The sequence below is a fragment of the Chiloscyllium plagiosum genome, unplaced genomic scaffold, assembly GCF_037043375.1.
Source record: "Chiloscyllium plagiosum isolate Xiang-an unplaced genomic scaffold, Cpla_swu_hap1 HiC_scaffold_39, whole genome shotgun sequence".
In the NCBI taxonomy this organism is placed as follows: Eukaryota; Metazoa; Chordata; class Chondrichthyes; order Orectolobiformes; family Hemiscylliidae; genus Chiloscyllium; species Chiloscyllium plagiosum.
This window is the reverse complement of record NW_028270177.1, coordinates 36,630,976-36,657,889: the sequence shown is the minus strand read 5'-3', so window position 1 is coordinate 36,657,889 and position 26,914 is coordinate 36,630,976. Positions and strand designations below refer to the sequence as shown.

General features: G+C 40.7%; 2 protein-coding genes across 5 annotated transcripts in view; one reads left to right on the top strand and one right to left on the bottom strand.

Moving 5' to 3' along the window:
• Positions 1-7,981, top strand: part of il16 (interleukin 16) — a 215,368-nt gene extending 207,387 nt beyond the window's left edge. For 2 of the 3 annotated variants that reach the window (XM_087981256.1, XM_087981254.1), the window contains 3 exons: positions 1,693-1,933; positions 3,501-3,632; positions 7,284-7,981. In XM_087981256.1, coding sequence (XP_087837382.1) covers positions 1,693-1,933; positions 3,501-3,632; positions 7,284-7,480 — 570 coding nt within the window. In that variant the 3' untranslated portion in view covers positions 7,481-7,981. The remainder of the gene's footprint in view (positions 1-1,692; positions 1,934-3,500; positions 3,633-7,283) is intronic. The other variant, XM_087981255.1, reaches the window with a different exon arrangement.
• A 4,792-nt stretch (positions 7,982-12,773) lies between these two features.
• stard5 (StAR related lipid transfer domain containing 5) overlaps positions 12,774-26,914 on the bottom strand; it is a 46,968-nt gene continuing 32,827 nt past the window's right edge. Inside the window, exons 4-7 of one of the 2 annotated variants that reach the window (XM_087981257.1) lie at positions 26,794-26,814; positions 21,934-22,051; positions 17,288-17,381; positions 12,774-14,429 (exon numbers count right to left, since the gene is read on the bottom strand). In XM_087981257.1, the coding sequence (XP_087837383.1) occupies positions 14,282-14,429; positions 17,288-17,381; positions 21,934-22,051; positions 26,794-26,814 (381 nt within the window). In that variant the 3' untranslated portion in view covers positions 12,774-14,281. The remainder of the gene's footprint in view (positions 14,430-17,287; positions 17,382-21,933; positions 22,052-26,793; positions 26,815-26,914) is intronic. The other variant, XM_087981258.1, reaches the window with a different exon arrangement.

The window sequence follows — 26,914 nt, the reverse complement described above, 5'->3', positions numbered from 1 at the left end:
TTGTTCAAGTTGTACTATTAGTTATTTCCTCCTCTCAGAATCATTACGCAGAAGGTGAGAGTGGAATCTGAGAGCCTGTTATTCTTCTGCCTCAGCACCAACATATACCACAGGCAATACGCCCACAATTTCCTGTCTTTGACAAACAAAAAAATTCAAATTTACCAAGCTAGTCTGAATATACACTTGCTTTCAAAAGAGAAAAGTGTGGTTTTGATGCGCAGTTAAAATGGAGCACTCACCTCTGACTCACTTGCAGTACATTTGAGCTACCAAGACAGATGAGGTCCAAAGTAATCCCAGTCCTTATGTCCTGACTCTCAGAATACAGACCTCAGTAATACCTAGTGCTACAGCAGGAAAGGAGACCTTTATTTCTGGGAACACAGCAACAGGAGGAGGCTATTCAGCAGCTAATGTCTGTTCCATTAGATTATGACTGATATGCACCTTTAAATTCTTTTTATATCCTCACCTCACCAGTTCAATAAACCTTAATGCGCTCACCTATCAGGCTCCATTTTGATGCTTCAATTAACCTGCAGACTTGTTGGCTACTTGTGGGAGTGTGTTTTAAATTCCCACAGCCCATAGTATGAACAAGGGCAACATTTCTGAGTGGCCTGACTCAAATATTAAGGTCAAGCCTCAATCATTCTTCTGGGCTTCCAGCAGAGGGAGTCATTTTTATCAATCCTACTTATAGTACTGCTTTGAAAACTTTATGATGTGGAGATGCCGGTGTTGGACTGGGTGAGCAAAATTAAAAATCACACAACACCAGGTTATAGTCCAACAGGTTTAATTGGAAGCGTCGCTCCGAAAGCTAGTGTGCTTCCAATTAAACCTGTTGGACTATAACCTGGTGTTGTGTGATTTTTAGCTCCTTAATCAGGTAGCTAGTGGGACAGAATCATAGGAACAGAATTTATAGCAAATATTATAAATTTTTACTATAAATTGTGTCCTGATGCTCCTGCCCCACTAGCTACCTGATGAAGGAACAGTGCCCCGAAAGCTAGTGCTTCCAAATAAACCTGTTGGACTATAACTTGGTGTGTGATTTTTAACTTTGAAAATTTTAAACATCTCAATCAGATTGCCACTGTAGGGAAGATAAGTCTAGGCTTATGAATCCTTTGCTGATAATCTAACCCTGTTAACTCCATTGTGGTGAATTAGCTCTGCATCCTTTCAAATATCTCCTTGAGGTGCAAGGGCTAAAACTCCAGATATGGCTTAACCAAAGCATATGTGCAAGGTGTGTGAAGGTTTGTAGCTCAGGTTGAAGTTTAGGGTGTAGGTTTGCTCGCTGAGCTGTAGGTTTGATATCCAGACGTTTCATTACCTGGCTAGGTAACATCATCAGTGGAGAACAGGAAATGACATCACCACAAACCCCAGGAACCCCATCCAGGAGAAAGATATAAATAGAAAGCAGGAGACAACAGCTTCGTTTCATTTGGAGGTCGCCACTGATGATGTTACTTAGCCAGGTAATGAAATGTCTGGATATCAAACCTACAGTTCAGCGAGCAAACCTACACCCCAAAGCGTATGTATATGTTTGTATTCTAATGGTGTGATGTGTTTGTGGAGAGTCTAACTCCAGGAGAAAAACATCCCATTTCACTGATTAACTTGTGCTGAACTGTTTTTTTTTTTATCTACTCTGTCCCCACATACCAACAGGTTCATAGAGTGTTTCCAAATGGACTGGCAGCTCAGGAAGGGACCATCCAAAAAGGAGATGAGATTCTATCGATCAATGGACAATCTCTGAAAGGTGTTACTCATATGGAGGCTCTAGGCATCTTACGGCAGGCCCGACTGCCAAAGCAAGCAGTGATTGTAATACACAAGGGCAAGGAAGGTGAAAGGAAGCTGAGTATTCCGACAGAAAGCTCAGCAACTGACAGTCCCACAAGCTCAGGTCAGCATTTTATCGCAAGAGATAATTTAGTTTCATTTTTCTTTTTAGACAGACAGGTTTTTGAACAAATCCTTCCTGGACCAGTAACCGTCAAGGTTTTATTTTTGCTGCACTGTTTGGACAATGAGGCTGTAACTTTGGCAGGAGTCTCTACAATTGAGGACCAATGTTGTTCGGAATGGACCAGTCTACCTCACCAGATCCCCGTCGTTTAAACATAATTCCAACAAATAGATGGAAGTGAGGCAACAGCAGTCCCCCCGCTGTGAGTTGCAACCCAGTTTGAGTTGTGGAAACCATGTATGGCGTGGTGAGCACCCTGTCCTCTGAGTGTTGCCCTCGCTAGTACTGAGGCCTAAGCCCCTGCCCTGCTCGTCTCTATTTTTTTCTTTATTAATTGACAGGATGTGGGCATTGCTGGCCAGGCGGCAGTTAAGAGTCAACCACCTTGCTGTAGATCAGGAGTCCGATGTAGACCAGGACAGCAGTTTCCTTCCCTAAAGAGCCAGATGTTTTTTTCAAACAATTGGCAATAGATTCACGGTTATCATTTGACTCTTAATTCCAGGTATTTATTGAATTCAGATTCCATGGTGGGATTTGAACCCGTGTCCTCAGAACCTTACATTACTTGGGTCTCTGCATTAATAGTCTAATGATAATACAGTTAGGCCATCTGCCCTCTATGAGCCATGTACACCTTATCCCATCCACTTCAGCCTCCAAGCATGATTGTATCGATGACTTTGGCAATGATGCCTTTGCTGTTAAGCTGTTTGTGTGAATCCAAAACTATGTTCCAATATGAGTTTGACTGACGTTTCCTGGTCAAAGCCGCTGAGCTGGAGTAGTTCAGATGCACGAATGGATTGATAAATAAATGACATCTTTCTAAAATCCTTTGAGAACACAGATTTTCTTCGATATAATGTATTATGTGTTGACCTATAGGTAAGGCAAACGTCTCCACAGTTTTATCAGACCAGAGGTCTGCTCTCTCATGAGAAAGGGAGATAACTGGTGGTGGTTTAACCTGAGGGTCACCACGCCCAAGGCAAGGGCAAAGGTTGAGGAGGAGAGTCCTTCGTGGTAACCTCACATGATGTGATCATTGAATCCACGCTGTTGCTGTCAGTCTGAGTTACAGGCCAGCCATCCAGCTAACTGAGCTAAGTTGACAACCCCATTAGTCCAGAGTAGGACAGCTTTAACAATTGTACATCAAATGTAACCATGCTGCTTTATTCCTTTTTTTTTGTTAGCATCTGGCGTCATGTTCATTTTCAAACATTAAAATGGGGTCATATTTCAAAATACTTTGAAAAGCATTGTTCCCAAATTTGGTTATGATTGTCTCATTGAATTGTTTCTCAAACAGTGCAAGGCCTTAGAGTTACATGGTCGGTGAGATGGAGCAGCTAGTCTTTTCGTTCCTGCCCTTTAGGAATGCTGGGAAGCTGGTTTCTGCCCTTACTGCCTTGTACATGATTGAAGCTAACTTTAATAGTATTGACCCGGAAGTGTTCGGCAGTCCAACTGACTGGGTCACCTGTGTTATTAATTTTAGCAGCAGACAATAACGTGAACACTTTCACTGTGGAACTTGAAAAAAATGCAGGAGGTTTGGGCTTCAGTCTGGAAGGTGGGAAAGGCTCCATTAACGGTGACAAGCCATTGATTATCAACCGGATCTTTAAAGGTAAGCACAGCGATGGGTCCACTGGCTAAAATGTGACATTCACAGGTATGGGACTAAGAGAGAAAGTGAGGGCTGCAGACGTTGGAGATCAGAGTCGAATAGTGTGGTACTGGAAAAGCACGGCAGGTCAGACAGCATCCAAGGAGCAGGTAAATCGACGTTTCGGAGATAATCCCTTCACCAGGACTCCTGCTCCTCTATGCTTTTCCAGCGACACACTTTTTGAGTCAAGTATGGGAGCAGGTTGAGGAATAAAACGTGCTACATTCAGCACGCATTGGAGGAACAGATGACTTTCTAGCTGTGGATTAGAAATTGGTAATGGTACATAAACAGACCTGGCCTGGGATCAATGTTCTGACATCTTTGTCTGTGACGTCTTTAGATAATTTGCAGCAGGGGCCATTGCCCCCAGCAACTGATCATGCTTACACCTGAAGAAACACATGCCCAAAGTTTTCTATGATTGGAGGTTGGCAAATGTTATTCCCTTGTTCAAGAAAGGGAATAGGGATAACATTGGGAATTATAGACCAGTCAGTCTTATGTTGGTGGTGGGCAAATTATTGGAGAGGATTCTGAGAGACAGGATTTATGATTATTTGGAAAAGCATAATTTGATTAGAGATAGTCAGCACGGCTTTGTGAGGGGCAGATCATGTCTCACAAGCCTTATAGAATTCTTTTGAGGATGTGACAAAACACATTGAAGGTAGAGCAGCAGATGTGGTGTATATGGATTTTAGCAAAGCGTTTGATAAGGTTCCCCATGGTAGGCTCTTTCAGGATGTAAGGAGGTGGAAGGATACAGGGAAATTTGGCTATCTGGATACAGAATTGGCTAGGCCACAGAAGACAGAGGGTGGTAGTAAGTGGAAGGTATTCAGTCTGGAGTTCAGTGCCTGTGGTATTCTGCAGGGATCTATTCTGGGACCTATGCTCTTTGTGATTTTTATAAATGACTTGGATGAGGAAGTGGAATGGTGGGTTAGTAAGGTTTCTGATGTCATGAAGGTTGGTGGAGTTGTGGATAGTGTGGAGGGCTGTTGAAGGTTGCGACGGGACATTGACAGGATGCAGAGCTGGGCTGAGAAGTGGCAGATAGAGTTCAACGTAGAAAAGTGTGAAGTGATTCATTTTGGAAGGATGAATTTGATTGCTGATTACAGGGTTAAAGGCAGGATTCCTGGCAGTATGGACGAACAGAGGGACCTTGGAGTCCATGTCCATAGATCCCTCAAAGTTGCCATACAGGTTGATAGGGTTGTTAAGAAGTCGTATGATGTGTTGGCTTTCATTAGCAGGGGTGTTGAGTTTAAGAACCATGAGGTTATGCTCTATAGCGTCCTGGTTAGACCGCACTTGGAATATTGTGTTCAGTTCTGTTTGCCTCATTATGGGAAGGATGTGGAAGCTTTAGAAAAGGTGCAGAGGAGAATAACCAGGATGCTGCCTGGACTGGAGGGCATGTCTTATGAAGAAAGGTTGAGAGAGCTACGGGTTTTCTCATTGGATTGAAGAAGGATGAGAGGTGATTTGATAGAGGTGTGCAAGATGATGAGAAGCACCTTTAGAACGGATAGCCAGAGACCTTTTCCCAAGGGAGAAATGGCTATCCTGAGGGGACATTATTTTAAGGTGATTAAGGTGATCCTTCAGGGTAAGATTTAAGAGAGACCTAAGGGGCAACGTTTTCACACAGGGGGTGGTGTATGGAATGAGCTGCCAGAAGAGGTAGTGGAGGCTGGTACAATTACAACATTTAAAAGGCATCTGGATGGGTATATGAATAAGAAGGGTTTAGAGGAATATTGGCCAAATGCTGGCAAATGGGGACTAGATTAGGTTAGGATATGTCATTGGCATGGATGAGTTAGACTAAAGAGTCTGTTTCCATGCTGTATGTCTGTATGACTAAATAGTACATGTGCAAAGTAAGGATGCAAATTGTGGACTGTATCTATTTCCTGAGGTATGCTTCTCTTTTTTTCCTAATTATTTACTGATGCGATGTGTGCATTGCTGGCTGCAGCAGCATTTCTTGCCTATTCCTAGTTGCCTTTGAGAAGGTGGTGTTGAGTTTCTTGGACCACTACACTCCGTTTGCTGTAGGTAGACCTACAATGCTACCTGGAAAGGAATTCCTCGGATTTTAACCTGGCGACATTGAATTAATGATTTTTTTTTTCCCAAGTCCGATGGTGCGTGGCTTGGAGGAGAACTTGCAGGTAGCAATGGTCTCCTATAATTAGATGGAAGTGATTTGTGCATTTGGATGGTGCCAACTCAGGATCTTTGGTGAACTTTGCAGTGCATCTTGTCGATCCTCCCCGTGTCTGCGTGGGTTTCCTTCTGGGTGCTCCAGTCCAAAGATGTGCAGGTCAGGTGAATTGGCCATGCTAAATTGTCCGGAGTGTTAGGTGTAGGGGTATGGGTGGATTGCGCTTTGGTGGGTCGGTGTGGACTGGTTGGGCCAAAGGCCCTGTTTCCACACTGTGTAAGTAATCTAATCTAAAGATAGCATACACTGCTATCGGTGGTGGAGGAGTGAATGCTTGTGGGTGTGGTGTCAATTAGACAGGCTGGTTTGTCCTGGATAGTGTCAAGCTTCTCGAGTGTTGTTGGAGCTGCACTCATCCAGGCAACAGAAGAATATTCCATCACACTCCTGACTTGTGCCTTGTAGATGGTGGACAGACTTTGGGGAGTCAGGAGGTAAGTTACTCATTGCAGGATTCCTAGCCTCTGACCTGCTCTTGTAGCTGCTGTATTTATATGGGCAGTTTAGTTTCTCACTGTTGGTAACCCCCAGGATGTTTATAGTGATGGTGGGTATGGTCTTGGCCCGACAGTTTTGTGCCATGAATTTTACTTGCCAGTTATCAGCAGGTTATTACTGCATACAAAGCTGCTTGAAAATACTGTTGGTGACCTCTTTCATCACTTTAGTGATGATCAAGAATAGACTGGGTGATAACTGGCCTGGTTGGATTGTCCTAACTTTTGTGTACAGGACATAGCTAGGTAATTTTCCACATTGTCAGGCAGATGCTAGTGTTGCAGCTGTAGGGGTGAAGCAAGTTCTGGGTAATGTCTTCAGTACTAATGTTGTCAGGCCCCAGTACTAATGTTGCAGTACCCAGTGCCTCCAACTGTTTTTTGATATCACATGGCTGAAGACTGGCACCTGTAATGCTGGGGAATCTCTGGAGGAGGCCAAGATAGAAAGTGCACTTGCCATTTCTGGTTGAGGATTCTCGTGACTGTTTCAGCCTTGTGTTTTACACTGGTGTAAAGTACCTTTTTTGAGGGTGTGAGCTCAGAGTAGATCTTTTTTATGTCATACCTTTCTGGATGTATTGTCCAGACGTTTTGTGAATTGTCCTTAAGTGCCGCCCTCGGCTGTCCCTTGGTGGGTGGTGGGGAGTTTAGGGGGTGGGGGTAATACCTGAAAATTCAGTGGCTCACTTGCATTTTAGTTTTATTTAGTCTCCCTTGTTACAAGTGAGCTCAGGAACTCGGTGAATCTATTGTATACAGCTATACTGTTTGTAAAGCATGTCGTTAAAACTGTTGTTTCACCTTGTATTTCCAAAGCCTTGTTTTGCATTTGGTAAAAGTGATTTTCATTTGTTTCCCTGCACCTTACAGGGGGTGCCCTTGACCAGAACAACATTATCCAGACTGGTGATGAGCTGCTTCAAGTGAACTCCACCATCCTGCAAGGTCTGAGCCGTTTTGAGGCTTGGAACGTCATCAAGTCCCTGCCGGATGGGCCCTGCACAGCGACAATTAGGAGGATTGGTCCAATTCCTAGCACTGCCAAAGCATCACAAGATGCTGAATAAAGCCCCTAATTACCAACTAAGGACTTTATAAACTTAATGTAGAGACATCTCTTCCACATAATTCAGCTAAGCTATAACGTGGATTACATACTAATATCCACAGGGATGCACTGTGACAGATGGGGTTGTTAATCTTTTAGACTGGTTATTCTTGTGAACAGATTGAGGTGTTATCTTTATTAAGTCCTTTTATTCATCTCCAGCAAGCAGTCTTATTGTGACAAATCCAGGCTTGCTCCTTGCTCTTATAAACACTTACTATCCCCATATCCAATAGTGTGTGCTGGCCAAGACTTCAATCTGACAGCTCCCTCAGCTCATTACACTCCTGCATGTTTAAGTTTGTGCCCAACTTTTGTTAATGCATGTAACACAAACAACTTTATGAATTGCTAATTGCCTTATTGCAGGTACATGGTCACATCCTGCTAATGCATAAGCAGGATGCTACCCAACAAAGCAAAAAGTTAATAAATACTTTGTCTACTGTTTCATACTGTCCACACCCTCCACAAAGGTGCCAATCTCCATTACAAAGGCAGAATTCCTACTTCTACTGCTGTACCATTTCCTGTTCCATCCTCCATTAACTAAACTTATTCAAAACTCTTCTGCCTGTACTATATTCGACATCCAGAGCACTTGTCCTCACTGACCTTTTTTTAAAAATACTAACGATCTATGGATCCTGGCACTCAGAAATTGCTAGGAAAGCACAGCAGGTCTGGCAGCATCTGTGAAAAGCGGAGTTAATGTTTTGGGTCCAGTAATCCTTCTTCAGAACAGACCTGAAATGTTAACTCCACTTTCTTTTTGTTACTTGAACTCAGTACCTCAAACTCCAAGATGTTGATCACCTTTAAATCCCTCAAGCAATCAACCCTTTCTGTCTCCATCACCTTCACCAGCCATCACTCTTCCCACAACGTTCTCCATCCCTCTAGCCTTGTCCCACCCCACCCATTCCAGTTCCACATCCCTTCTTCAAAACCTACCACTTTCGCTTGCTTCCACACACCCTCCTGGCAATCGAAACCCAATTTGTTTGATTCTCTCTGTGAAGCACCTTGAGAAAATTTTGCACATTAGATGCAAGCCAATTACAAATGTTTTTCAGCCTGCCAACTTATTTCTGAACTGAGATAAATGGTAGCATAACGAGTGAAAACTGACAATTACAGCCAACCCTAATATAGACAAATAATTCATGGGAAAACTTTACAGCTTAATAACATTCTCCATCCTTTTCCAGGATAATGTGACAAGCCCCTAGTTAGGATTTAAAAAAAAAAACCCAGAAATATTGGATTGCTGAAGCAAAAAAAGAGAGAAATGCTAGAACTACAGAGACCAGGCAGGAACTCTGAAGAGGAATAGGTTACCGTTTCAGAGAAACCTCCAATGTTCTTTACAGATGCAGATTGATCTGCTGAACGTTGCTTTTATACTTCACTAATCAGAGCTCTGATGCATTAAGATTTAGATGAGTTAACTGTGGTCATAATACAGTCCACTTTGTACTAGTTTTGCTAGTGTGTGTGTAATCGTAAGCAGCATGGTCCACCTTGCTAGGCCTTTGCTAGGGATTCGATGATTTGAGTTCTGATCTGAATTTGTACCAATCACACAAAATAAAGACTCCAGTCTGGGTTCAAACCTGACTCTTACTGCAGCACTAAAATGAAATAATACCAAAACAAAATAGTGCTGTCCACCTCAGTATGTCCTAAAGCATTTCACAACCAATTAAGTAATTTTGAACGGAGACAATAAAACAGCCCATTCACACACAGGAAGATACCATCGCAATAATGACCAAATAATCTGATTTACATGAGAGTCAGGGCAGAAACATTGTCAAGGGACAGCCTTCCTATACCACTTCCATTGGATGGCTCAGTGATTAACAATACAATCCTCACAGTGCCAGGGACCTGAACTTAATTCCAGTCTCGGGGTCTGTCTGAGTGGAGTTTCCATGGTCTCTCTGTCTGCTGTGGGTTTCCTCCCACAGTCCAAAGACATACAAGTTAGGTGAAATGGCTATGTTAAATTGCCTACAGTGTCCAGGGACATATAGGCTAGATGGATTCAGTGTGGGAAATTCTGGGATTGGGTGGGTCTGGGTGTGATGCTCTTCAGAAGGTCACTGTGGAGTCGATGGGCTGAGAGGCCTGTTTCCACACTTGTTGGAATTCTGAGAAATGGTGCTATGATGCTCAGCTGAGGGGGCCTTCGCTTAACACCTGAGCCACTGGGCACTACAATGACAGCCTAAATCTCTGCATTGGGTCTTAAATCTACAACCTTATGAGGTGAGAGTGCCACGACTGAACTAAGGGTCACTTGTGAAAAACACAAATATTATTCCCATTTTTACAGCTCTGTGAAAGTCAGGCAACAGAAATTAGTTTGGTGGCTAAGAATGCTTGTTTGTGTAGAATAGACTTGAACAGTAGAAAACAAATTCTAAGACTATGCCCCTGGGTGAAAATTAAAAATCGGTAGCTTGAGAATGTAGAAGGCAAATACAGATATTACAGCAGAAAAGGCTATCATTGGGCTGTGATCTTCTCCCAATCTTTCCCAAAATAAAATTCTATCCTATATGTGATTGAAGAGCAATAAGGTGTGTGGCATTATTCAAATGCAGCCTCATTATTCCCTGATATCTGTGCCAATAACCAAGACAGAAAAAATAAAGCTTACAATCCATTCCACTGGAACCATCATAAAATATTTTAAAAATATCAATGGAACCTGTGAGAGATCCAAAGATCAATCAACTTACTAGTTATTGAAAATTTTAAAATAAAGGGAAGCTGTTTAAACCTTGTTGAATCATTGTTTAGCTCTCCTCATTCACTGGATCGTAGAAGGTTCATACGAACAACAGTACATGATTCAGTAGCTTGTCTGTTCTGGTGTTAAATAAGATAATCAACCACATTTTAATCTCCATTTATCCATGTCAATTCTGTAACCTTTAATATGCTTGAGAAACATTTATCTCAAATCTGAAACTTTCTATTGACTTAATCACAAGTGTTTTGACAGAATGTGCTGGCTTTCCGCTGCTCTTGTGTGTGACATCACCATTGGATGGCCTGGCTCCAGTTTTGAGGACACAACCATTTGTAAGATTCCTTGAAAACTTGATAGGGCAGATGTGGAAACGTTTCACCTTGTGAGACACTCTAGGACCAAGGGGGTATAATCACAGAGAAAGGGAGCAGACATTTCAGGCAGAGGAAGAACTTCTTTTGTCAGAGGATTATGAATCCATGGAATTCTTTACCATAAGAGGACTGTTGCAGTTGGCCATTATATATTCAATGTTGAATTAGACAGATTTTTAACCAGTAAATAAATCAAGGGTTATAGCAGAAAGAGAGATAAGGGGAGGTGAGGATTATCTGATCAGCCTCACTGATTGAATGGGCTGAATGGCCTATCTTTATTCCTATCTCTCAAGAACACCCCCTCCAGAGAAAATAGTTGCTATCTACCCTATCAAATTCTTTTAATCATTTGAATCACTCCAGTTGGATCCTCTCTTGTCTTGTCTTGAATATGGAAGACCATGCAACATATGATTTAATGATGTTCAGCCTCATTATCGTTCTGATGAATCTGTACTGAACCCCCACTAAAGTCATGGTGCAGTGCCCAGTACAAAACATAGCTGAAAGCTCTAATCTTACCTCAGTTAAGTTGTATAAAAGTTTTCACCCCTTTACAGTGTAGTTCAATAATCAATGTTTTCCAAATTAATTTTTGGACACATTCCAAGCTTTTAGTGATTTATCTTGAACATGTAAATCTCTGTACTCTTCCAGTGTGTAGCATTTCTCTCTTGCTTTCTCTTGTGGCTTTTCCTATGTTCCATGGAGAACCAAAACACTGGATGATCACATCACCTCAGCAAGCAACTTCAGCTTTACCAGGTAGTTAATTGTCTCCTATTTACCTGGATTGGGAACTGGTGGTAATATATGCTGGCCTGTCGGCAACTGCTGGCTTCTATTGCAGTCAGCAGATCTTGCAGCTGGGTCTCAAACCTAGAGCCTTCCAGCAAAGACAGAAATGCCAGCTGTGGTGCTCGAGTTCCCAGTTCCGAGTTTCTCACTGTTGGAGAATATTTTCTTAGTTCCAAACTGGTGGACTTTACACTTCCCCTCAGTGAGCTTCAATGCAACCATTGTGAGTTCCATTGCAACCTTTTATTCTCAGCTAAATTAAGTATCAAATGTAGTTGCAAGTTCATCCATGTCATTTCTAGAGAGGTATAGGAGGAAAGCATTGCTGCTGGTCACATTGGCAGGGGTAGCATAATCAGCTGACTACAATTCTATGCACTCTTATGGGTAAGGTTTTATTTAAAATCCTATCGAATGTTTTCTGAAAAGCTACAACAGTCTTGAATATATAATGACCAACTGCAACAGCCCTCTTATGGTAAAGAATTCCATGGATTCATAATCCTCTGACTACTATATTAGTTTCCTTCCCCGAAATCAGAGGATCAAAAGCCTGGAATCCCTTTAATGGCAGTTCTTTCAAGCAGTCAGAAGTTCATTAAACTTTCTCAAGGACAATGAAGGCCATACCAGCGACATCTACAGTCTGTGAATAAATAAATACAATTTTAAACAATCCAATTGCGTTTATTAGATGGGGGGGGGGGGGGGGGGGGGGGGGGGAACTGGGGGAAGAGAACATGACCAAAACATCAAGTTTCTGATTGACCTTCACTAACCCATAATGGAGGCCTGTCTGTCATCACACTCATGACTTTCTCCATTACTTCTTTGGAATTAATTATATTAGCCTAAAATTCCTACCTTTGATTTATTCCTACTTTGCTTCATAAGCCTGGATCTTTACTCTCATCCTCCATACCAAAGACAAAAGGCCAAAAGCTGATTGGAAAGCGGTTTTAATTTTCTTAAGTAAATCATTTTTACTTTTGGCATCAGTAAAAAAAAAATGTATTTGAACTTTAAAATGTACAATGTTTGCTGTAATAAGGATACCGTTGTAAGAAAGGCCAGATTTCAGATCAAGCAATTAATACAGCTTACCATCACATAATTCCTGTCATACTGAAGCAGCACTTAGAGTTAACATTAGTTCAACTAATTCCTTCCTTCCAATATTCTATACATTTTAAATTGCACAGCAGACATCAAATGCATGTGTTTAAAGGTTTTTCTTGAACATGGTGTCCAAACTGTATGCTGACACCAACAGGATTATCAATCGTTGCAATCAGTAGTCAGTTTGAAAACACTGAGGAGGGATTTTTTTTTAATGCATCTTTCCAGCATGAATTGCCAAGCACACAGTAACAGGGACAACAGTTTCTTCAATTTGTGAAGCTATGAAAAGAGATTCTTTTAAATAAATAAGCAATTTACCAATAATACAAAATCCAACATTATAACCCATTTAAAAAGTGCAAGTAAAAACAAAGTCCAATTTCAGATCACAATTGTATACTAAAATGCTTCAGACCCCAAAATAATTCAATTAATGCTTTTACATAAACATACAGTATAGTTAACAATGAACTGTGCAAGCATCATATCATTTGGCTTAACTGCATACACAGAACTAATGCCCATTTTAAACTCTGGTGCAAGTTAAGTTTTAAGTTCCCTTCTTCAATTAAAAGGTTGAATTTAAAATTCAACCAAGTTCTGTATACTTGGAATGTGTCACAAACAGATTCCCCATCCCTTAGGAAACAATAGCAGTTTAAGGGATGGGGTTTATTAACTTAAAGGCAAACAATTAAAGTAAACATAAAATACTTGGAGCACTTGGAGAGATGCAAGACTTTAAAACATTCGTTCAAGTGGAGAGTATCTTGCATGGAACATGTTTCCACAAATATAATAATATTATTTTTACCATTTACATGCAAAGTAGCAATTACTGAAAAGCATGTTGTTTGAAGAGGTGAATGTGTTCCATAGTGTCCTTACAGCATTGTCCTTCTCTGAAGACACCAATATTGGGCATTTGCCAAGGTGGTTATCAAGTATTAAATACTCTAAGTTCACACTTCGGCAAAGTTTGGAACAGGAGTACTATTACATTTTGAAGGGGCTACTGTAAGTATTTGCAACTGTCCGGCTCAACCCTACCTTTTCAACACCAATTATGACTGTTACGGAGTTTTATGAAGAGAATGTTGCTGGCACTGAGACTTTGAAAAAAGTTACAGGTCAAACTTTGAAAATGTTTTTATAATGGCAGGACATTTTGAAGGACATGCTGTACTCCAATGGCAGTAATACTTTGCTCTAATTGATCCCTCATGTTTTACCACTTGGCACAAATTAGGGGCGTTATTCACTGAACATTCATTTGTGCTCTAAACAATTAAAAAAATGCAAATATATCTTACTCATTGTTGGGCAGATGATTGATTTTAGTTTAGGACTAAAACTCAGCACATGAAGAAATTTTCTACCAGATATCCAATTCATGAAACATACTTGAAAGCTTCTATTTTAAACAGACTGTTTTTAAAAAAATCTATTATCAATACCAATGCGTACAAGTATTCCCCTTTAAACATTCACTATGCAGCTTGAAATTACTTCATTTCCTTTTGTTTTGTTCCTAAGATAACTGAAGAAACGTTTACATTTTTAAAGAGCAGAAAAATAAGTGCAAAATACCACTCAAATCAAAACTGAGTAACAGTGTTCAGTGCAACGAAACTAAATCATAGGTTTCTGGGCAAAGGTATGGAAAAGGCAAATATGGAGAATAAAATCGGGCGATTCATCAAGCTTTAAAAATCTTCACGGCTTTTGCCAGATTGCTGTAAAACTCAACCATACTAGATGGAAAGAAAGAGTCCAACACTGATTGTGGGAGATACCCACCAAGGTCAGTCTGAAAGAACATAGTCAATTGAGTCTTCTGTGGCTCTCTAAAAATGAAACACATACACATAAATTAATCTGAATACATTTGCTAGCAACCAGCAACTTGCCTCGCATGTAACGTTCCCTGCTCCCGCCCCCAAGCAGGTTAATTTCAAAACTTTTATCTGCCCTATAATCGTCACTCAAGTTGAATGAATTGAAGGTTAACCTTCAACTGTACCAAAGACAGGGAATAAATTTTCCACATCCGATTCTGATAATTTACAATTTTATGTAGTGAAAGGTCATCCTGTTCCAAGTTGGTTTGGATAGAAATTCTCAAGAATAGAAATTCAAGTCATTGTTTCCTTGAATCTAATTAACGGCAGATTTGAAGCTACTTCATCTAACTTTGGATTGACAAAGTTAAAAATCACACAGCACCAGTCCAACAGGTTTATTTGAAAGCACTGTTGGACTATAACCGGGTGTTGTGTGACTTTTAACTTTGTCCACCCCAGTCCAACACCAGCACCTCCACATCATAACTTTGGGCTGGCATAACTAGGCCTAACAACAATAAAACCTTTTATCTGGCATGCACTGCAAAATGGGTGGGATCGGTTAATCAAAAACAGCAGTTATCCAAGACTTCTGCATTTCCAACAACCAAAAAACTCCTACATGATCTCACGATGACATCTTATTTGTTGAAATCTTGTAAGTGGCAGAATGCAATTCTCAGGAGTGGTAGGAAGGGCACAGTAAGAGTGAGAGGCTGAGAACAAAGTAAAGGAAGAACAAAGGTGTTTAGAAAACAACTCTGACAATCTCTAGTGGTTGTGTGGGAGTGAGACTGATGGGGAATAAGAGTTAACACCAGCTTCTGAGGGATGAGACACCTCCACTGAAAGCAGACCGAACAGAAATCCCAGTTCCTACAGCGTGCCAGTCATCAGAATGCTAGATAACAGCAATCTTACTACAGTTGGTAAACGCAGCAAGATGACAATGTACTCACACTATGACGTACTTATTAGATTTTAGTAAGAATCTGTAATCATCTGACACGAATCACAATAAAGGAAAACTCTTGTACAAAGTTAAGTTCACACACACTAATCAGAAAAACCTGTACTAAATGGAAAGTCAACATGTGTATATACAACAAAATCTGTCGAGTTATGGACAATTTTTTATTTCCATTATTTGTGTGTAGTGGAACTCATGTGTAACAATGGTGACAAAAGCAGAAACACTGATTTAGTTCCTGATTTCATTGAACAACTGCTACAGGCATAAACTGCACACACCACATTGCTTTCATATGCTGGAGCACTAATTGGGCCTCAGGTGACCTGCTGTTTCTGCGGGAGTTTGGGGGACAGCACTTTAGTGAAGAGGACAGTCAGCACTGAGTAGCTGTCTTTACTCTGGCCTGCGGATTCTGCTATGGGACCCTAAATTCACCACTGATCAAGTTAGGGAAGTCGTGGGCTGGTTGCCTTCTTTGAAGCCTCTCATAACACCCTCTTCCAGTTCATTGAGTTATATGCTCCAGCTCTTGCAGCTGCTAACACGGATTCTGATGGTGCTAGGCCAATCACAGAGCCATACAGCATTGAAACAAACCCTTCGGCCTAACCAGTTCATGCTGATCATAATCCCAAACTAAACTTGTCCCATCTGTCTGCACTTGACTCATATCCCTCCAAACATTTCTTATTCACGTACTTATCAAAATGTCTTTTAAACATCATAACTGTACCCACATCCACCACTTCCTCTGGAAGTTAATTTCACACACAAACAGTGTTTTAAAAAAATTGCCCCTCATGTCTTTTTTCAATCTTTCTCCTTGCACCTTTAAAATATGTCCTCTGGTCATGAAATCCTCCACCATTGGGAAAAAACACCTGCCATTCACTTCAACTGTATCCCTCAGGATTTAATTGGCAAAGGGATGTATGTCAGAATGCATGAGCAAAGCCATCACCTTCAATTACAAGAATCGGGGATAAAAGGGAGGATATCACTAAGTGGTAGCTCATTTTTATGCGGAAAGTGGACTAGCAACCTCTGCCCAAGGTCACTGCCAAATGAATTAAGTGTGCTCTGAAACGGGTAATCCACCCTGATTTAAGGTGCACCCAGTAGGAAGGTTTTCAGTGGCGATATACTACCTAGGGATTGCCTATGCACATGATATGGGGTGGACGACTGCCCCATTAGCCTGGACGAGAGGAATGCGCTTCACAGAATACTGCAAACTTGCAGGAGGGTGGTGCTCTCCAAAATGGGTTTTGGAGAGAGATTCTGAAATTGGATTCAAGTAATCTACACAAAGCATTTTCACTCCACAAGTGGGAATCAAGAAAGCTTACAGTTCAAATCTAGAGTCAAGTGAGGTTGACGTATGTGTTACGTCAACCTTTTTTCTGTGTCCATCAGGAAAGATACTAGTACAAAGAAAGCTAATGATCCCAAAATATATGTTGGCAGATCAAAATACCTGCCCCATGCATAGCCAACATTGAAGCATTCTACTCACTGACTGATGAGCATCTGTTTGAACCAGTTCCACATAGAGCAATGATCATTTGCTTTTATTGATGTTGATTGAAGGATAAATACTGGCCCCGGACAACAGTGAACATTCACCAGTTTTTCTTCAAAATACTGCCTTGGTATCTTTTACATCGGAGACTGCAGCAGTCAAACCTCAGTTTCATGTCTCACCTGAACAGTGGCACCTCTGACACTGCAACACTCCCTTACTGCACTCGAGCCTAGATTTACATCACCAAGTCCCTGGACTGGGATATGAACTCACGATCTTCCAACTCAGGCAAAAGCGAGCTATAATTAACCCTGTGCAATAGCTAACCGAACAGCAGATTGAGATGGTTAAAAGGACTCTTACCCTGCAATGGGAGCACAGAAACATCCACAGGGATGGTTAAACCCTCTCACATAGTGAGGTTTAGGGGGACAGTTAGGGTGCTCCACATGAGTAGCTGCAAAAAAAAAAAAAGAAGAATTGTTGTTACTTCAAACTCCAATAGTACCAAACAGTTAAACCGCATTGGAAACCTTACATTCTGGTTTCAGATTGTGTGTAGAGTTCCTGCCACTACCCTCAGCCCCAAATTCCATCACCATTGCTTCATTAAAGTCATACCACACTTGGGAAAACATTAATTTCCTAGATTGCATAATGTTTAAATTACCACAACTGGCACAAGTTAGCAACAAACACTTCTTTTAAACAAAAAAGTAGCAGAGGCACATTTCTACACACAAAAGCCTAAACATTATCTGCAGACTGTCTGGTGACGTCACAGCTAAATGACTGCCTGCCTATCTCTATAACAGTTACTGCATCTTAAGAAATTCTATTTCTGCCCCCAGGAATTGATTCTTATTCTGCTCCAGGAGAAATTAGTTAGATAGTTGGTGCATATCTGTTAAGGGATTAAGGTTGATATTGTTTTGAGGTTCAAAATAGTATTGCAATTGGTGGTAAAATTATTAAAACATCTAAAAACATTAATATAATTGAATAAAATCATTAAGTAGACCACATTAACAATGGCAGAATGGATGACATGTTACACCTGCGATGTGTGTAAGATTCTGGATGCCAGTTTGATTCACAGTAAAACATATCTGCAGCAAGAACTGCAAGCCAAGCAGCTTTGACTCAGAGTTCACGAATGGGAAGCTGAATTTTAGACACCCAGGCATTAGGGAGAGGTTACCTGGATTAATTGTACCAGGAGGCAGTCACACATTTCAGAACTGGATCATCTAATTTGGTCAGTGCCCAGAGAGGGTATGACTGTGACTGAGGCAGTTAAGGGGGTCCAGAAGGCAGGAGCATCAACCGTCGCAATTATCCAACACCCGGTTCATTGAGCTTGTCGGATCAAGACTGAAGGTTGCAAGGTGAATGAGCAAACTGATCATGGCACTGTGACACAGGAAGCCATCCAATTCAGGGAGCAAACAGGAACATAGTGGCAGCATGGGACAGGTACTGAAAGGGATTGACACTCATCTCCACAGCAAGTATCAATGACATGGGCAAGACAAAAAAGGAAGTCCTGCATACTCAATATGAGGAGAAGCCCCAATTGTCAATCTCTGTATTATCACCTGAACCTTATTAAAACTATCAAGCAAAGAGTATTAGGGAGATGAAGAAATGGCTACAAAGACTGGTATGAGAGAAATGGGACACTGGCACCAGCATTGAGGAAAATGGGATATGTATTCAAAAACAGAAATTGCTGAAGAAATTTACCAGGTTTGGTGGCATCTACAGAGAAAAAGCAGAGTTAATGTTTCAAGTCCAGTGTCCCTTCTTCAGAACAAATAGTGGCTATCACTCTGTTAACTCTGCTTTCTTGCCACAGACTGTTTTTAAAAATTAAGGAAAATTATGAGGGCATAAAAACAAAGCTAGCTAACTAAAATGGCAAATTAGGTTAAAAGATGGATAAACAGAGATGCAGAGGCAGATACTTGAGGGGATATTTCAGAAGACATAAAAGATACATTCCAACCAGGAAGATTAAAAATAGCACCAAACTTGAAAGAAAAAACATACAATTGTGCAAAGCCAGATGGCACATAAGACTGGATAGAATATAGAAAACAAAAGAATGACCAGAAAACATGGAGGGAACAGAATATAAAAGCTAGCCAGAAATACTAAACAAAAGGAAGAGTTCCCATAAATATTTTGAGTTAATAAAGTGAGCATTGATCCTTTAGAAAGCAAGTCTAGAAAATTAACAATGGAAAATAAAAGGATGGCAGATAAATTAAAGTATTTTGCATCAGTCTTCATTATAGGAGATACAAGTAACATCCCTAAAGCCGTGATAAATCAGGAAATAGAAGTGTGGGAGGAACTCAGGAAAAATCAATTACCAACTAAGCGTGTCAGATAAAATGTTGGGGTTTCCCATGGACAATTGGCTGGGTCCTCAGGGACTACATCACAGACCCTTAAAGGGTGTGGGGAGTGAAAAACTTAATGCTTTGGTTTCAATTTTTCAAAACTCAATTTACGGAAGGTGACATTAGATCGGAAGATCATAAATATAATCCCTTTATTGAAAAGGAAGGAGACCGAAACAGGAAACTACAAGCTAGTCATCTTAGCATGCGTCATAGGGAAAATGTTAGAAGCTGTAAGGGCACTCAAATAAACTCAAGGAAAATCAGGTAGACTCAACATTTTTGTGAAAGGAAGGTCATGTTTGAACGATCTATTAGAGTTTGAGTAGACAATACATGCTGTGGACAACGAAGAACCTGTGGATGAAGTACTTAACATTTTCAGAAGACATTTAATAAAGTATCACACCAAAGGTTATAAATCTGAAAACAAAAGCTCATGATGCAGGGGCAGCATATTGACATGGATAGAAGACTGGCTGGCTAACAGGAAGGGGAGAGACATAAATTGGTCTTTTTCAGATTGGCATGATGTAGTGATGAGTGACATGCTACAGGGATCACTGCCAAGACCAAAACTGCTTACAATTTACAGAAATGATGTAGATGAAGGGAAGGAAGGTATGATAGCCAAACTTGCTGATGGCACAAGGATAAAGTAGAAAAGTGAGTTTTGAAAATGTCATAGGGCACTGCAATGTGACATAGATAGGTTAAGTGAGGGCAGAAATGTGGCAAATGGGAGTACAATGTGGGAAAATGTGAAAATTTCTATTTTGGCAGGATGATTAAAAAGAAGTGTTTTATCTAACTGGTAAGAGATAGTAGAGCCCTGAAATGTAGAGGGAAATCTAAGTGTCCTAGTGCATCATAAAATGTGATAAGATTCAGGTGCAAGGAACTGGGAAGGCTAATAGAGTGACTGTTAATTTCAAGTCGAATTAAATACAGAAGTATGATTCAGCTATACAGGCCATTGGTAAAACCACATCTGCAATTTGGTCACATTATTTAAGGAAGGTTTTAAATGCATTGGAAGCAGTTCAGAGAAGGCTTACCAGACTAATAACTGGAACAAGTGGTTTCTTGATGAAAGGCTGGACAGGCTAGTCTTGTATCAACTGGAGTTTGGGAGAGCAAATGGCAACTTGACTGAAACATATACACCATGAGGGAGACTTAGCAGGGTAAGTGTGGAGAGGATGCTTCCTCTTCCGAGAAATTCTTCAAGAAGGAGTCACCGTTTAAAAAACAGGGGTTATCCATTTAAAACAAATCGGGCAAATGCTGTTTGAGTTTTTGGAAAAAGTGCAGAAGCAGTGTCCTTGAATATTTTTGAGGTGGAGATAGATTTTCTTAAACAAGGGGATGAAAGGTTATTGAGAGAGGAGAGAAAGTGGTTGTGAAGTTACAATCACATCAGCCGCAATCTTATTGAACAGTTGAGTATGCTTAATGGGCTGAATGGCCCACTCCTGATTGCTGTTTGTACAGCTGCACATCTGAGTAGATCAAAGCTGCACACCATATTCAAAATGTGATTTTCCCCAATGCCCTGTATAACTGTATCAGTATTTCCTTATCTTTAGGTTCAATTCATTTCCTAATAAAGGATATCAAATCAATTAATCTTAATTACTTCTGTACTGACTACTAACTGATTGTACTCAGGCATTAGAACATCTGGATGCTTCTGCATCTTGGAATTCTACAAAACTCTCCATTTAAGTAATATTGTTTTTTAATTCTTACCAAAGTGTATGACTTCACATTTTACCACCTTATACTCCAATTACTAGATTTTTGCCCACTCAGCGTATCTACATTGGTCTGCAACTTCTATGTCCTTTTCATGACTTACTTTTCGACCTTTGTGTCTTCTGCAAATTTAGCTACCATGCTTTTACTCCCTTTATTGGGAGACATTGACCTAAATTGAGGCCCTCAGCACAGACCCTTGCAGGGATTGGCTTCTTCCTGCCAATCAGAAAACAACTCAATATGCAGACTGTTTTCTGCCAGCCAATCAACTACCTACACTTCGATGTCACTCGTTATACCATGTGCTCCTATTTTTTTGAGGTATCTGCTCAAATGCTTTCTGGAAATCCAGATACAATATATCAATGGGTTCCCCTTTCCAAAACGCGCACTCTCATTCCAACAACTCCAAAAAAAAACATGATTTCTCTTTCACAAACCCTGCAGACTTTTCCAGAAAGCAGTGTGTTTTCTAAGTACACAGTTATAACCTCCTTAATGAATGACTTTAACATTTTCCCCACAACAGATGACAAGCAAACTGGTCAAAAGTTCCACATTTTCTCCATCCTTCCCTTTTTGAATTGAGGGGGTTAGATTTGCTACTTTCCAGAATGGTGGAACCTTTCTAGGTTGTACAGACTTTTGAGAAATTAAACCAACACATCCACTAACTCATTAGCCACCTTTTGGGAGACTCTAGGATAAAGTCCATCACTGGAAACTTGTCAGCCTGCAGTTACAACAGGCTTGATTGAATTTTCCTGGGCAGTCTCAGGAGTTTTGGGTGGACTCATCTCACCACTGTGTATTTTAAGCGCTAATGTGCATTCTAGTTACCATTTGAGGATATCGTCCCATTTTCATATTGTTTGATTAAAATTACATCCACAAAGTCCCTCGGAGAGATCAAGCCCACAGCCGCTGATGGTGTAACAGTCCTGCAGACAGACACAGTCTAGAGGAAGAGACAGTACAAACAATCTTAACACAACCATCGAGCTTTTTCTTCCATCATCCATTTCTGGTGTGTAACTACAGAAAGCAAAAATGACAAATGCGTTTTGCATATTTCCATACGAAACTTCAAGAGGACACCATTCTTCTGAAAACAACTCTTAACTGCTATCACTTTTATAGGGGAGTTATGATAAAAATGTCTGCCATTTTCAAAGTAGAAATTGTTATTAATGGCCAATACCACTTATTAGCATGTTAATTTTATTCTTTTTAAATACACTCATGGGGTGTAGGCATTGCTGGCTGGGTCAGCATTTAATGCCCAGCCCTGGGTGATGAGTTGCCGATGGGAGTGCAGCAGTCCATTCGGTGTAGGTACACCCACAATGCCTTTAGGGTGGGAACTTGAGGATTGGCCCCAGCTACGTTGGAGTGGACCTCTGGTCATGATACTTAATAGCTGGCTTTGGCATTTCTCTTAAGCAAACCCAGATACTTACAATTATTGGTACGATGTGCAAAACCCAGCCCTGTCAGGTCAGAGATCATATGGATTTTCCCAGATTCTGATCAGGTAATCAATAAAATCAGGCAAGGCACCAATTTTGCCTGTAATAAGTCTGCATTTTCCACTATTTTTATGCTTTGCTCTGCTGGGTAGATCTCTGCATATGTGGCCACCAGCATTGCAAATCAGCTTCCCTCTGTGATGCCTGGACTTTGTCTGGACGTGAGACAACAAACCATCGTAGGCACAGACAATGACAACAAGCACTGCTGCCATTGAAAATAGGCTCCACAAATCACAGCTGCAAAGGATAGTGAAAGGGCCAGAGACTTAATTTATTCTGGGCTGCAGAATTGGGAAGGCCTCAGAATTTGAGCTACAAAAGGATCAAATTTAAAAGTAGTCCAGAGTCTGGCATAAGAAAGTCATAAGAAATTAAACATTTAATTGGACTAGGATTCCATGATTAAACTACAATTTCAGCAGACAGATTTATGAAAGCCATTGCCGTGATACTTTTTTTTTAAAGAAAAATGTTTTTAAGCCATGAAAGGAAAAATGTCCATTTTTCCTCAGGAAGATAAAAAAAATCTACAACTTGGCTTCAGCAGGCAGGAAAATCACCAAGGAAGTTGGGCATCCCTGGTTTTGCATGTTATAAAGGCAAAATGAAAACTGGGATAGATGGCAAGGAGGGATAAAATGGGATAATTATGAGGGGGACATGGGAAGAATGAAATTGCATGGTGATTTAATGAAGCATTGTTGCAATAAACACACAAGTTGTCGCCACAAATGATTTAAGTGTGTTAGTTTTGTCTGAACTATATGTAAAGGATTTAAAAGAAAGTCCCTTAAGTGGGGAAAAAGTTAATAATTTGTATCAAGTATATGATATTTACAGCTTTTGACAATGTACATTCTGTGGTGCTTTTGCACCAATTTGGTGGATATATTAGTTAAATGCATCATTAAATGTACAGCAATGATATGCTGGGCTTGTAAGTATTGAAGAATTTGTGTGTGGGGAGCTGGAGAGACTTGGTAATGAGTAGCCGTGGAGGGGCGAGAGTGTGTTTGTAGAAAGGAGCAGAGACTTGCATTTCTAGGCACCTTTCATAGGTGCAGGATAGTCGAAAGAACTTTTAATTAAAGTTAGTGTTGTCGTTACAAAGTAAACATTCACAGACAATATGGTGTGCAAACTCCTATAGCCAGTACTTCATTACAGATAATCAGACAATCTGTTTTATTGATACTGATGTTCCAAAAATAAATGAATTGAACATTTGAGGATACTGAGAACTACTGATCTAAGTATTTGGAGGGTCTGGAAAGGTGGCTACTTAGGAGAGAGGTCTGGAGAACTGAAAGTTCAGGTTGGTGGTGTGAGGAGTGAGTATTTAAGGAGGAACCAAAGGATATAGGAGATAGTGAGAGTCCAATCCTGGCCACAGTGCCTAGCTGAGACTCTTGAGGGTGTGTAGAATAGGAAAGGAACAATTCTGGCAATGTGAAATGTGCGCATGCGCAAGAATCAATTTAGAAAAAGAGGAGAACAACAAAAAGAACCATTGAGCCAGCCGAAAACAGATTAATAAAAAGGTGGAAAAGGGAACACAAATAAGGAAGAAAGAAATGAAGAGGAAAAGGCAGCTCAGGTTGTAAAGAGGGTAGCTCGACTAGTGGTCTGTGGAATACAAAGAGGAAGAAAAGAAGATTCCTATTGGGAACAAAGGCTTATCTTAAGATTAGATAGAAGGTGCAGTGAGCTGGGCTGAGGCAGAAGTATCACTTAATTACATTAATGGCAAATTGTGATTAAAGGTGGCAATTTGGCAAGGTTGAGGTTGGAACATGATACCAACAAGCAAAAGCAAGAGACCTTAAAGTGAAAAGTACAGTTTTGATTAAGATAGCAAGGACACTGAAGAAAGCCAAAGCAAACTGCCATGACACCATCAGAATGAGCGACCTCAGAAGGGAAAAGCAGCAAAAACTGGAACCGGCCAGATGTTACAATCCCATGCAACTGCATTTGTCTCCTTTACTCTCCATGTTTTCCGTTTTATTCCACTGTGATGTGAGGTTACATCTCACATCCACTGAGCTTTAGGTCGAAGGAAAAAATGCAGTAGAAAAATCCAAATCAGAAATTAGCTGCAGGCACTGAAACACTAGGTCTCTCAAAACAGACAGATTATAGTGTTATCACTTTAAGACTGATGCCCATGTAAGCAGTTCAACATGGTGAGCTAGGTACCTTGAATGTCACATAGCCAGAGTCACTCCACAGTTTAGCATCCTTGACAAAGCTCATGCTTAGTGAATACTCTCTACTACCTGTTTTAGTTTAGCTATAAGTAAACCCAGAGATCTTCAAGGGTTACTATATTAAAAAAAAACAAAATCCCTGTACCTGATTTATGCAACATTTAAAAAGCATTACTATATGGTGTCAGAAGTGGTATCATTGTAAGATGACACAGTGATGATTGCTCTGATTTGTAAGATGACACAGTGATGATTGCTCTGATTTTTAGGATAACACAGTGATGATTGCTCTGATTTTTAGGATAACACAGTGATGATTGCTCTGATTTTTAAGATAACACAGTGATGATTGCTCTGATTTTTAAGATAACACAGTGATGATTGCTCTGATTTTTAAAAAATGAACAAAGATGGTGGCAACATGCTTAAAGACTTGGGTGAAATAGCAAACATGATACAACAGCAATTCAGACTTTCCCACGGTATAGAAAATAGAAGAAAATAAAATTTCTTCAAAAGCGGAGTGTACCTCCGTGCTGACCAGGTCTCTAAAGGCTGCCACCTGGTTTAAAGCTGCGCTACCTCAAGAGGATTTAAAATTTCAGGAGTCCTGCACTGAATAAAGCAGCAGCATGCTGAAATTAATAAAATAGAAAGCACTTTTAGGAACAGCGCAAAGCAGTTAGAGAAAGACCTACAACAAGATTCAAACCAAAACTAGAAAGGATCACTAAATCGTCCCTCTTCTTAAGCAATCCACTGGGAAGGACAGTGACTTTCTTCCACTCAGGTGCTGTGGGATCTGTGCTGACTGAGCGGTGCAGCATTTATCACAGGTAGAGAAGACATGCTGATTTTTCTATGCTCCCTCCACAGTTTGTGTTCAGCCTCCATCTGGGCCTGTTGGAGGCTCTCAAAATGTTGGCACCTTCTCAGATGTGTCTTCTCCAGTTGGATGGTCTGGGTTAGAGAATCCCATGAATTGGTGAGGATATTACATTCTTTCAGGGAAGTTCGAAGGATGCGCTCAAAGCACTCCTCTGCCCTCCTTGCTGGGATGAAGCTTGGAGTGAATAGCTTATTTTGGAAGATGTAGCCCACCCAACACAGCTGTTTGACTATAACCAATACCTTAATGCTGGGGACATTGGCCCAAGAAGGGAAAATGATATTGGAGTCCCTGTCCTGCCAGTGGATTTACAGTTTTTGGCAAAGGCATTGTTCATGATATTTCAAACCATTTGAGATGTTTGCTGTAAATTGCCCACGTCTCCAATGCAGACAGGGGGCCTGAGGATACAGCTGCTCTGTAGCCCATGAGGTTGGTGTAGGGTTCGAGGTGTTGGTCATCAAACACAAGGTTCCTCAGTTGACACAAAGGCTGCACTAAACAAAGATGATGTTGAATTTCACTGTCAATACCTGCCTTTGTTGAGGCTCCCAAGGTATGGGAATTGATCCATACCATCTAGCGGCTTACTGTGAGCCTGCATTATGGAACAAGAGCAGGCTGGTAGAGGAACTTTGCCTTCTGACTCCTTAGCCTCAGGCCTTTTCTTTCAAGTGCTTCCACAAATACTCGTCAATAGTTTGGAGCTCAGGCAAAGTATCGACACATGCAAGGCAGGCTTAGAGTGCATACAGTAAAAAGAAAATGCAAAAGCAGAGAACGCAGAAGAAACATTGCTGAAGGCACATATGGAGCAACCATGTTATAGGGGTATTGAAACATTCCCGCATACCAATAGTGTCTGAAAAATGCGAAAGGACAGAGGATAGACAGCAAATCCACCAGCATGAACTTGAAAGCCAATGCCCTTTCAGGGTTTAAACTTTTTAAAGAAAGAATGCAGCTACTCATCATAGAGCAAGCAGTTGCAGAATAAGTTATATAGCAGTGAAAATACTGACAGCAATTGATAATGAGGGGTTGCATAGAGTTAATATCTTGGGCTTACCTGAAGATGTCCAGAAAGATCCTGCAAAGGGACAGAAAGTGCTCAAAGATCAGATGTAACACTTAATTGTGGAATTAACTGCCCTACCAGATACACAGTCACAGGAAGTAACGGATCGAGA